General features: G+C 34.2%; 1 protein-coding gene across 1 annotated transcript; it reads right to left on the bottom strand.

Moving 5' to 3' along the window:
* Positions 1–1,319: 1,319 nt before the first annotated feature.
* LOC138874756 (uncharacterized) lies at positions 1,320–1,856 on the bottom strand. The gene has a single exon (XM_070153537.1). The coding sequence runs from the start codon at positions 1,854–1,856 to the stop codon at positions 1,320–1,322; it is 537 nt and encodes a 178-aa protein (XP_070009638.1).
* Positions 1,857–13,271: the final 11,415 nt, after the last annotated feature.

A 13,271-nucleotide genomic window follows, 5' to 3' on the forward strand; every position in this document is an offset into this window, starting at 1 on the left:
GCATTACTTTTGGACCCCATTAGATGAGTACAAGTGCATCTAGAGAAATCATCAACAATGGTAAGGAAATATTTGGAGCCTGAATATGTAGAAGTGTGATATGGTCCCCAAGTGTCAACATGAACAAGTTGAAAGGGCTTAGAACTATGAATAGAACTATCAGGAAATGACAATCTAGTTTGTCTAGCCATGGGACAAATAGAGCATGGAAAAGACCGTGTAGAAGAAATATTAGAGGAAATTTCAGAAATAGTTTTCATCTTAATAAAAGGAACATGTGCATGTCTATTATGCCAAACAATGTCCATCTTATTCATAGCAACTTTATTACAAGAGGGATAAATAGTATTTACAATACAAGGAAGATGGTCAGAAACAGATGAAGATGACAAGCTGCTGCAGGCATTTGACACAGTAACTTGAGGTTGATAAGGCTTTTCCCACACAAATTTGTACAACCCACTGTCCAGTTTACCAAGATCCAGAGGCTTCTTCAGATAAGGGCCATGTATGAGACATGAAAGTCTAGTAAACTAAACTATACAATCAAATTGATCTGTGAGTTTGTGTATAAAGATGAGATTGTGCTTAAAGGAAGGTAGATAAAGGACATTGTGAAGAATTATAGACTCAGTCAAAACAAAGGAACTTGTGCAAGTAACTTTTACTTTATAACCATTTGGAAGTGACACTAGAAAAGGAATAGGTAAAGGTGTGATACTAATGAGATATTCTTTATTAGCAGTCATATAGTCAGAAGCATTAGAGTCAACTATCCAAGTTAAGGAATCAGATTGGTTTAGCAAAGTAGAGTTGAAACTATATACTACATTCTTAGGCAATAAAGTACAAGCAAAATTGGCAGAACTCATGATATTGAGTTGAGGACCAGGATCAGAGACATGAGATTGTTGCAAAAGAGAGAGTAGTTGAGAGTATTACTGCTTTGTAAGCCCAGGCACCACCGAAGCATTTTCAGCAATAGGCACAATAGAAGTCTAATTGGAAGAGGTGCACTTAGAAGCAGAGAATTCAGAATTTGTCACCATATTAGCAACTGCATTTCTACCCTTACTAAACTTGAAGTTAGTAGGAAAGACATGAAGCTTGTAACACTTATCAATTAAGTGTCCAGGCTTCTTGCAATACTTGCAGAAGAGATTAGAGGTCCTAGACTGATTATCAAAATTGACTCTTTGAGTAAACTGTCTCTGCTACCCCATGAATTGCATATTCAGCTGAGGTTGAGTAGTTTTATTAAGGGAATTCACATTAAAGGAGGCTGCTTCAGGAGTAAATTGAGAAGGCGGGTTGACTTGTCATTGCTTTTCATCTTGAAGAAGAATGTTATAGACATTATCGAGGGATGGCAGAGGTTGCATCATCAACAGATTGCTTCTCACACCAACATAAACCTCATTCAATCCCATGAGAAACTGATGGAACTTATCCTCCTCTTTCTCATTTTGGGGACTCTCTTTAGCAGCACAATTGCAAGAATTTGCATGACTACTGCACATTATTCCCAATTCATCCCAGATTCTCGTAAGTTTTGTAAAATATGAAGCAATATCAAGGGATCCCTGATAGGTAGAGGCAAGTTCCCTTTTTAATTCAAAAACTTTAGTCCCATTTACACTACCATACCTATTATTTAATTGTTTCCATATACTTTCGGCTGTCTCAGAGTATTGAACATTTTCAGCTATATCCGGTGATAATGAACTTGTTAACCAAGATATCACCATATTATTACAACGGTCCCATTGTTTATAATCAGGGGAAGTTGTAGCAGGTTTAGGGCATGAACCATCTATAAATGCTATTTTGTTCCTAGCAGATAATGACACTATCATACTACGCTTCCAACCTCCAAATCCACTCCCCTAAAATGGTACAGGAACCAGGGACACACCAGGCACATCAGATGATAGAAGAAATAAAAGGGATATAGGGTCAGGAGTATACGCAGAAGAGGAAGTAGAACCAGTCATGGTTAGAACAACTAAATCACCAACAAATACTGTAGACTGAAATCAAAATCCAACACATGCAAAAGAGAGATACAAATACCAACCTTCTTCGCAACCTGAAGAAGTAAGGCCTTGATATAGTAAAATAGCTACAACGAACCAATGAAAATGGAGGAAACCCTAGCTCCGAAAAAAATTGAGGAAAACCTTAGCTCGAACAAAACTCAAATTCCAGCGACCACACCGCAGAGATTCAGTATGATATACCGTAAAATGGACTCAAACACGAAGCAGCAAAGTGTTTTTGCCGGAAAATCACAAAAAAATCATGAAGCTCCGACGAAGACAAATCTCGATGAAAATTGGATGAAAACATACAGGGGTAACACCGCTCTACGTAGATAAGCAAGATCTAACAAACTCCCGCTCTGATACCATGTCAAACCAGTAAAACAAGGTCAAAAATTGAGGTTCATCAATGGAGGTTGGAGGTTTTCTAGTGAGTTCTTCATCGCAGAAACATAAGGGAGAAAGATGATGAAAATAAACCTTTAACAGTTGTGGCCTCCTTGTATTTATAATCTGTCCATTACAATGTAAAGAATGACTAACTACTAAAATAACCACTATTCTATGTTGACAAAGAATAAAGGCTAACTAGTACAAAGGACTACAAAAGGCTAAGCATAAAATAAATATCTGGGCCAACTTAAGTATGCTACTTTGCGCCTGAAGTAGTGCAAGCTGGAGGCCCAACATTTAAGGAATTTAATTCTCTCATTATTGCCCAAAGCTTTATAGATTAATTACTCCCAGGATAGAACGAAAAATTATTATATGATAGCGGCAATTCAAATCGGCAAACTCAAATGGCGGAGCAAATCATACAGTGGACACTTACATTTTGCTTTTGAAAATTATTGCAGATTTTCGATGGTAAAAGATGAGGCCAAGCATCTTAATTTATAGTCAACGAGATTGAGTTCCAACAAGTGCGAAGATGCTTGTTCATTTGACAAGGTGTCTATTAGGTGGAAATTATTTAAATTTCAGTTAAGTGAAAAAATATTAGGAAAAAAAAAATAGCGGAAAAGGAAAATAAATTTGGGGTGTGTTTGGTATGAAAGAAAACATTTTTCGGAAAATATTTTCCAATTTCCCATGTTTGGTTGGCTTAAATGTTTTGGAAAACATTTTCCTTATGAACTCATTTTCCTCCAATTGGAGGAAAATGTTTTTCTTATCATGATAAGGGAAAACATTTTCCAAAACTCATTCTCAACCTTCCCCACGCTCACCAACCCACCCCACCCCCTCTCTCCAAAAAGGTATTTTTTTCATATTTTAGTTTTTCCATTACCACCCACCCTACTATCACTCCACCCCACCCCCACTCCCGCAAATTTTTTTTACCTTTTTTTTTGCAATTTTAAATTTCTATTTTTCGTTTTTCTACACCCCCTCACCTGCCCCCTCACCTGCCCCCCACCCCGCACAATTGTTTTTACTTTTTATTTTGTAATTTCAAATTTCTATTTTTTTCGTTTTTTGTCCTCCCCCGCCCCTCCCCCCCTCCTCCTCCCATCCTCCAAATTTTAATTATATTTTTCAGTTTTAATTTTTTTTATTTATCAGTTTAAAGGTTCAAAATTTTAAAAGTTCCAAAGTTATGAGTTCAGAGATTTATGTGTTTAGAAGTTTACGGCTTTAGAAATTATAAAGTTTACGAGTTCAAAATTCCGCGGTTTCAAAAGTTTAGCGGTTCGAAAGTTTATGAAATTTGTGGGTTCGGAAGGTTGTTGGTTTGAAAGTTTATGGCTTCATGTTTATTATATCTAAATTATTTATGAATATTCTTGAGAAGTCATTTTCCTTAATTTGCGTACCAAACACTAGAAAATGAATAAGATTACTACTTGTTTGGAAAATATTTTCCACGGAAAATAGTTTCCGTTATACCAAACACACCCTTGGTCCATAATACCTCGATAATTTTCGCCCATTAATACATAGAGTCCAATAATCATATCTTGCCTTAGTACCAAAATGGGATCCCCAATAGCCGGAGACAAAAGATTCATATGAGAAATTATAAGTAAACGAGCATCTACTTGGCCAAATCCAAATTCAAGTCTAAAGCCAAGCGACGATGCGAGACATCTCTCTTCTCAACTCTTTAAGAGCTAGAAGAAGTGATTTTATATATAAGGATAACAATTTTTCTCTTCTTACTCCATAAGGAAAAAGTTCCTTTGTAAAATGAACCAATTCAAATTTTTATTTTCCTTCATTTCCCATTCACAACTTTACTCAAAAACCCAACAATCATATCCACTAATGCCTTTTACAAGAAGTGCATGAATATATTTTTAGTTTCAAGAACGTCGCGAAACCATTCAAGTGCTATCGAAACTGACCTTTTGGAATTACAACATTACAATGAGCTTCTTCTTCCATCCAAAACCGTTTTTTGTTTCTTAAGATTTCGCTTATGGCTATTATGCACTAATATTAAAATATCATCATCAAGGATAAAGTAAGAGCGAGCTGGGCACGTTCTCGAAACATGGTAAGATATTATCCAAATCTAAGTTATTCAAAGAGTAACTCCAAGTACGTGGAAAGGAAACTACTAGTCATGACTTCTTTGCTGAGGTAGCAAGCATACAATAACACAGTAGAAGAATAATTTTTCAAGTTTTGTAACTAATAGTTCAACGGTGGAGTTAGACTAGACTCAACAAGTACGACAAAACTTACACCTTGTCTCGGACAATATATATGTATAGATGCGTCTGTAAGCATTTAATTGTTTGACCTAAAATTTAGATCTAGGTTTAAAAAAATTTCTAACAGATTTGAATTAATCTTAGCCAATAATAATATCCAAAAGATAGTTCGGATGATTTTTGTGATAAAATGGTTCAAGTACTGTCGGGTAATAATTAGTAGTTAATAAAGAAAGCATTTAATGGCCCAAGAACAAAGAAGATAGCATTCATGGGTAACAAATGAAATATAATGGTATTAAAGTAAATAAATACAAATGGGGTAACCGAAAAAGAGTTGGATTCAATGATATTCCTCCTGACAATGATAAATGATTGATAAACCTTTGAATATTCGTATTCTTCTTGGACCGTGGGGTAAAAGTTAGAATCAGATCTGACAAAAAAGGTATATTTTGGATGTATATAAAGCAAGAATATTTAGAGAATGCCAAAGTGTTCTTTCTTACAATGAGTGTCCAATTCCCCTCTATAACTATGTCTTTCTATTTATAAGGGAACATGTGCCGCAAAACCCTAATAGAATATGGAGATGACAAAATTGTTTCAAGCACCGACAGAACCGGAAACACTCATTCTTTCAAAGAGAGGAGGACAAGTTAGTAGATGCGAAGGTACAGATCAAAGATCTTCGGGAGACAACCCCGGTACAGATTCTGAGAATATTTATTGGAATATTCTCTTTAAAATCTTATCTCTAAAACTAGCCGTTATCTTATTGCTCTGTTTAAGGAGAGTGCTCGTCCTCGACCTCGATCTCCGTTAACTCCTTGACCTTGTCTTTGTCATTTGTCGAACTCTTGCCCATGATGCGTGGCAACCTTTGAAGGTTGAGCAAATTATGTTATATACCTATTCTACCCAAAAATATTACCCGTCTTTACCCATTCTAGAAATAATTACAGTACATACCTATGCAATCAAAAAAAATAACCCGGCCATCTATCTTCCTATTTTTGTTTTCTCTGCAGCTAACTTTTCTCCTCCCTGTTTCTTTCATCCCCTATCCTTTTTTCCTCTCTTTCTCTTTCTTCTCTTTCTGACGTTGCCAGTATCCCTATATTTTCTAAGTAGATGTATGATCTATCCACCTTTCCTTTCATTTCTTTATCATCCATCCGGGGGAAAAAAAGGCTAACAAAAAAATCTATCAAAAAATAATAAAAATTTCTAAGGTTTTAGTCTGCCACAAAATTGTAAGGTTTTATAGGTAGTCATCATTTGTAACGATCCAACTGATTATTTTATGTAGTTGCGCCTTCTTTCCCCTTTTGATGCTTTACACACGTGTAATTTTGGCTTTATAACTTGCGAGGTTTATTTTCGTTCCGAAAAGGCTTCGGGTTATTTTGGTCCCTTTGGTTCTTAGTTTAAAAGCCTAAGTTGGAATGTTGACCGAAGTTTGATTTTTGTGAAAACAACCCTGAAACAGTATTTGCTTGGAGTCAAATTCGGAGGTCCGAATGTTGATTTGTATTGTTTTGCCGAAAGTTGGCAATTTATGTTTAGAGGATTTTCCAAGTTGACTGATATTAGATTATGATGTATAAAATTGAGTTAATTAGATTATGTGACAACTGATATTATTTCAGTGTAATAATAGAATTAAATCTTTTTTAAACTCTTCGCGTACAACTATATATCATGTTGGTATATCTATATACTATACTGGTATCATATGTTAATTGGAACCTTTTTTGGTTCTATTAGTTATATTTAATTGGTACACTGTTTGACTTTTCTTTAGTAATAGTAGAATAGTACAGTATCTTGAATTTTTAAAATTTTCCTTTATGCATGTTTATTATGTAATCATTTTAATTTTTTCTTTATGCATTTGTTTTATGTAATAGTATTACAGTACAATATCTTGAAAGACATTATTATATTAATATGTGGTGCACTATTTTTTGATTTTTCTCTTTATGCATGTGTATTATGTAACAGTAGTATAGTCATATATAGTTGCCTGGAATTAATTAGTATAACTGTATACCCTATTGGTATAATTATATGTCATATTGGTATCATATGCTAGTTGAATCATTTTTTGGTTGTATTAGCTGCATTTAATTGGTATACTATTTGATTTTCTTTTAATAATAGTAATATAGTACAATATCTTGAAATACTTTATTATATTAATATGTGGTACACTATTTTTTTATCTTTCTCTTTATGCATGTGTGTTATGTAATAGTAGTATAGTCATATAGTTGCTGAGAATTAACAAATAAAATTATATACCATGTTGGTATAGTTATATACCATATTGGTATCATATGGTAGTTTGAATATTTTTTTATTGTTTTAGCAGCATTCTTAAGTGAATTTTATTCTAAAATTATTTATATGAACATGATTTGCAGTACTGGAATTTTTTTGTGCCGATAGACATATATTATGTGTATTATGTAATAGTTTCTATAGTTATAGCCAATTGTTGGAATGATCTCATACAACTATATACCCTGTTAGTATACAGAATGAGCAAGTTGCTTTGCGAATATTTAGCTTGCAATGCGAGCATGTAATTTTCTCATACTTATATTGCATCCTTTAATGTTTTGGTACAATAGTATAGTCACAGATAATTGTTGCAATATTCTAGAGCAATCATATACTTTGTTGGTATACATGTATACCATATTAGTATCATACGGTACTACAAGTCGTTTTTGCTACTTATACTTTTATTGTATTTTCCAATATTTTATTATCATTTATATTCTAACTAGTATATATAGAGATTTGGTGGTCGTAGATTATGCTTTCTTGCTCCATAACTGGTTGTGTTACTGCTAATGGTAGAGTGTGTACTGATATTTGTAGGGAAAGAGATCAAGGTTTGTATGACAATCACGTGTTGATTCTTAGAATCTGATTATGTAATTTATGGTGCTTAGCAGCAATCAGTGTGATATTCAGTGAATTAGATGAAGTGACAACTCATAATATTTCAGTTTAATAATTGAATTAAGAAAATGAAAAAAAGACAAAAGGTATATTACACTAGTTATATTTAAAAAAATAGGTGAATAAATATTTACTATATCAGTTATTTTTCTTATTGTATAAAAATAAGAATAATAAAAAATAGTGAAAACAGTAAATGAAATTAGATTATGAAAAGAAAAAGAATATAAAAAAGAAGAAGTTAAATGATATTAGAAAAGGAAAAACGAAAAAATTAAGAAGAAAACGAGAAAAAAGAAAAGGAGAAAATAAAAAGGAAAAAGAAAAAAGAAAAAGAAAAGAAGCATAGAAATAAAAAAGAATTGGAGAATACAGAAAAAGTTCACCACAAAAACTACTATGGGTAGGAAATGTAATTAGTTTATGGATAAAAATCAAATGGGTAGACAAAGGTAAATAGTTTTGTTTTTGTAGGTAACTGTATCAAAAACCCTTGAAGGTTCTCCTAATTAATGTTGATTTGGCCCTAAACGGTACTAGGGTAATTTTGGCCCATACATTAATTAGCTACTTTATTTTCAATTTTATGCGGTGAAAATAGATATCAAAGTTCCTCACTCAAGTGCAGGAAATTTGGATCTCTTAATATGCATGGTGCTTATATTTCTTTATCTTGAGTCTTGACGCATAAAAATGAATCTCTGGTTTGAATTGACGAAAATGATGCTACTGAATTCAAAAGAAGTGAAGGTGCAACATATACATGGCCCCTAGGCTTAATTTGAAGTAAGCATCAAATTTGGCAAGTTTTAATAGTATAGCTTTCTCCTTTACAGAGGCAATTAAGTTGTCAGCATCATATTGTTTGGTCTCCTAATTAATTGCATGATTGACATTTTTAGACCTTTTACTGCTATCTTGCTGAGTTTAATTTACACAACACTTCAAGAAACTTATAGTAACCTCTATTGAAGGTAACCTGCGTAGTTGGATAATGTCCTAGAAACCTCAAGGAAATTACATGCCTGAAAATTATGGGTGTCAAACGGGCCGGGTCAGCCCGTTTCCGGACCGGCACAGACCGGTTAAAACCGGAACCGACCCGGACCGTTACAAGGGGGCCGGGTAGGGCTGGGTTAAAGGGGTAGGGGGTTGGTCCGTTCACCTATTTTCAACCGGTTACCCGAACCGGTCAAATCCGGTCAACAGAAAAATGTAGAACCGGTAAAATCGATCCGGACCGGACCGGCCCAGACCTGTTAAAGGCTAGTTTCTTTCTTCTTTTTTTTTAAATTGTTGATTGGCTTATTACCGTTGGCAACGGTCACCTGCCAAGGAGTCGTTGCCCAACGATTGATTTGCACAATTAGCCCTTTTTTGGGCCTTTTTTTTAAAATTAACACTTTTTGTAATTACAAATTTAACCCTTTGTAAAACTATAAATACACCCCCCTCTTCTTCATTTCTTCACTCATCTCTCATTTCTCAATCTCAATTCTCAATTCAAGTTAAATAATGCCCCGTTCTTCTAGAGTGCGCTCATATGTTTGGGAACACTTTGAGGTAGTAGAAGAAAATGAAGAAGTTCAGAAAGTAAAGTGCAAGAACTGTGGCCGAGTCTTAAATCTTCGTCCAAAGTGTGGCACAGACAGTTTAAGGAGGCATATGAAGAGTTGTCTTGAGCGTCCTCCAGAAATTCGTATTTAAGTTGATTTGAGACAATTTGTGTTATTTTAAAATTATTAGACGTATCTATGCTTAATGTTTTAGTTTGTTAGATTAATTTAAAGTATTATAAGTGCAATTTTTTCCCATCTTTATTGTATTCTTTATATTTTTACTTTATATTAATATAACTTACAATAGATATACAAAATATAAAAAAATTAAACATTACACTAACCCGGCCCGGCCAACCCCTTGTACCCGTAACCCGTACGGTTTATTTTTTACCCGGATGAATTCGAACCCGTTAAACCCGATAAGCCCCAACCCGTAATTGGCTCGGACCCCAACCCGTACGATTACTAATTTTTCCTATCCATCTCGGCCCGGCCCACCCGTTAGACACCCTTACGGAAAATGGAAGTATTCATCTTGAAGGTATTGAATTTTAATTTAACTCTATTTTGTTCTTGTATTCGCATATAGCAATTCTTGAAGGAACTAAGCTGTATTTGAGATCGAAATCTCAAATACACAAACTTTGCTCACTATAAATATGACAAGGGAAAAGTAACATTGATAAATAGTATACGCTCTATAACGTTAGCTACGAGTTTGGATCGAAGAGAGCTCAAAGAGCAATAAAAAGAAACCAACAAATAAGAAATAAACTTGGATTTTCAATATTCAATGCCTTCTCTTGTTAGGACCGAAAAAGCAGATGTCATGCGAAAACTAGCAAAGCAAACCTTGAACGACGATAAAGCAGATAACAAAAGAGAAATATACCAAAAGAGACACAAACATATAACGTGGTTCTGTCAATTGACCTACGTCCATGGCGGAGAAGAGCAATCCACTATATAAAAGAGAGTATAAAATTTGAGAGAACAACCTCACAAAGAGGCAAACACAAGTGACACACTAACACTTGTCTTGTAAAGTTCTCCCCCTAAACACGACTCTCAAACCCTATATGGTTACACTGTGGATGCTACTGAATGTGGAGGAAGGATCCTCAATTTATAGAAGTCCAAACCTTTTCCTACAAGAAAAAAGACTAGCCAAATATAGGAGATTTATAATTTTCTTCTACAAGAAGGAAAACCCAATTATGATAAATATGTTGCCTTGGCCTGAATTTTCTGACAAAATAAACTTGATCCACCTTCTTAACATAGCCTTCAACAGGTCGCATCTCCAAATCTCCGCCACAAAGTTTGTCTCAACTTGTGTAGCACTCCGGTTAAATTTCTCAGATAAAAATCACGATTATCGTCAAATATGTTGCAGCTAGAACTAAATCCACTAAGATGAACCTGTCTTGAACCTTGCTCTAATAACACTTGTTAGGACCGAAAAAGCAGGCGTCATGCGGAAACTAGCAAAACAAACCTTGAACGACGATAAAGCAGATTACAGAAGAGAAATATACCAAAAGAGACACAAACATATAACATGGTTCAGTCAACTGACCTACGTCCACGGCAGAGATGAGCAATCCACTATATAAAAAATAGTACAAAAATTGAGAGAACAACCTCACGAAGAGGCAAACACAAGTTGTTGATACCCAAGTTTTCTTTATATATTTTTAATATGCATAAATACCTTAAAAATAGCATATATATGCTTATATAACATTGCACAAGGTTTTTATAATTTGTTTCATAATTTTAAGGATTTAAATTGATTTATTCTCTCCCCTTTTATGCATAAAATCCCCAATAATTATTTTCAAATTACTATTATGATGATTTATTCATCTAATTTCTATACTTATGCCAAAATATGGCTAATGTATGTTTTTACGTATTTTTATAATTACATTTAGTATTTTTAAGCTAAATTACATATAATTGCAATGTTAGCCTATTTTAATGTATAATTATATTTTATATATGTAAAATTGGACCCTATATTTTTAAAATTATATTTACATATTTTAAATCATTTTGGTATCGAAAAAGTATTTTCAGAAAACTATTTATTATTTATTATAATTAAAATAGGGAAAATTGGCTATTTAATTTATAGCCAGATTTGGCTTTCAATTTTACCCAAATTGAACCCAATCCACAGCCCAATTTCGGAGTAAAATACTCGACCCCGACCCCAATTATTCCTACCCAACCTAAAGCCTCATTAAATCCCGGCCGTTGATCTAAAAGATCAACGACCCTCATTTGCCCTTTCCTTTTTTAACTCTAAACAACCCCCAACCCTAATCACTCTTCCAAACACGCCGCCTTTGAATCCTATGGTCTTCTCTCTTCTCTCAACCTAACCCTAGCCTTCTTCAACCACCACCTCCCTCTCCGGCCATCTCTAACGACTATCTTCCAACCCCAAGCCTCCAATGGTCCTTCCATCGCCTTGCTCATCATCTCTAAGGCCTTCAAGGGCCCTGGGCCATGCCGATTTGTACCTAGGGTTTCTGGCTTGGTTGTTCACGGCTTCTCCGGTGTAATTTTGGGCAAAATCACACCATATATGTTACGATCTTTGAAGTTTATAGCAGGTTCTTCCGTTTCTATTTGGGTTTCCTTTGAAACCCTAACTTTCATTTGTATCTCTCAGATATGTGCTCTTTTTAACGATTTAAGTCTGTTTCTTTCTACGTTTTACACTATTCTCAAACTTATTTTGAAGAATCATCAACTTTAAGCCATTTTTACTTTCTTTAAAATTAGGATTTCTCAGAGTTTCTTTTACACTTGTTTAAACTAATTTCTCTTTATGTTTAAACCTCTTTCCTCACATATCTTGACTGATTTTGTGTTCTAAATGCCTTTTCAACTCTACTCTGTTAAAATCCCTAATTTCTTAGATCTTCTTTGTTTTGTTCTATGTGTTAGCATGACTACTTGATTTTTGTTAAGTTTCTGTGGTTACCATGCTTCGAATGGGGTTTCTACTGAATCTTTAACCTACTTGTATCATCTCTGTGTGATTGTATTCATCTTGATTGTTCATATCATGCTTCTTTCTATCGATATGGCTGACCTTGCCTGTTTGCTACGTCTGTTTGATCTTCTCTATTTATATGTTAAAATATAGAATCATGACTCCCTCTTGATTGTTTCTAATTTCCTTAATTGATAGTTTGATTGAAAGATTTTCTTTTAAAACCCTAAAATTCTACCTCGTCTGTATAAATTGACTTATTTATTACCTTATTTGCTATGGTACTTGGTTTTTACTGAATCATTCCTTAATTAGGGTTTTCTAAACCTAGTCCTAATTGACTACTCTATGCCTACTGAACTTTAATTCTTTCCTTATTAGTATGTCTGATTTTTCTTGCCTTATATGATACTGGTTCTTACCGTTTGATTTGATTCCCTTAACTTAAGGAGTACTTGCCTTGATTTCTGATAGACTGATTCTGAGTTCCTTAATTACTATGGTACTATGATTCTTACCTTATTTTAGTACCTGTTTTCAACTATAAATACTCTAATTCTTTCATTAACACAAGACACGAACACTTGGTTTTCAAAAACTATCTCTCTTACTAAAAAATCTATGCTCTCTCTCTTGTGCTATTTGCTACTGTTAGTCGGCTGCAAGCCAAAGCTAACCATTTGTGCTCTCTTGTTCTTTCATTCTGTTTATTCTCTTCTTTACTGGTATGTCCTAGTTTTCAATTCAAAGTTCCAACAACAACATGCTTCTCTTATTGTTTCAGTTTCTCTCATTTCTAGTTTGCTTCTATTTGTGGTTCTGTTGTGAAATTTGTAGTTAAGAGTGACATTATCAGAATTTTATTATGTCTTCCCCTTCCTTTAGCTTAGTACATTCCCCTTATGTGTGTTTTTGGACATGCCTTACCAATTATCTCTAACTTATTGTGTACTTACTATCCTATATCCCAGGAATCCCCAAATCCCTATCACCCCTTCTATGTGTTTGTGTTCTTCATGAC

This window comes from Nicotiana sylvestris, chromosome 8 (genome assembly GCF_000393655.2).
Source record: "Nicotiana sylvestris chromosome 8, ASM39365v2, whole genome shotgun sequence".
In the NCBI taxonomy this organism is placed as follows: Eukaryota; Viridiplantae; Streptophyta; class Magnoliopsida; order Solanales; family Solanaceae; genus Nicotiana; species Nicotiana sylvestris.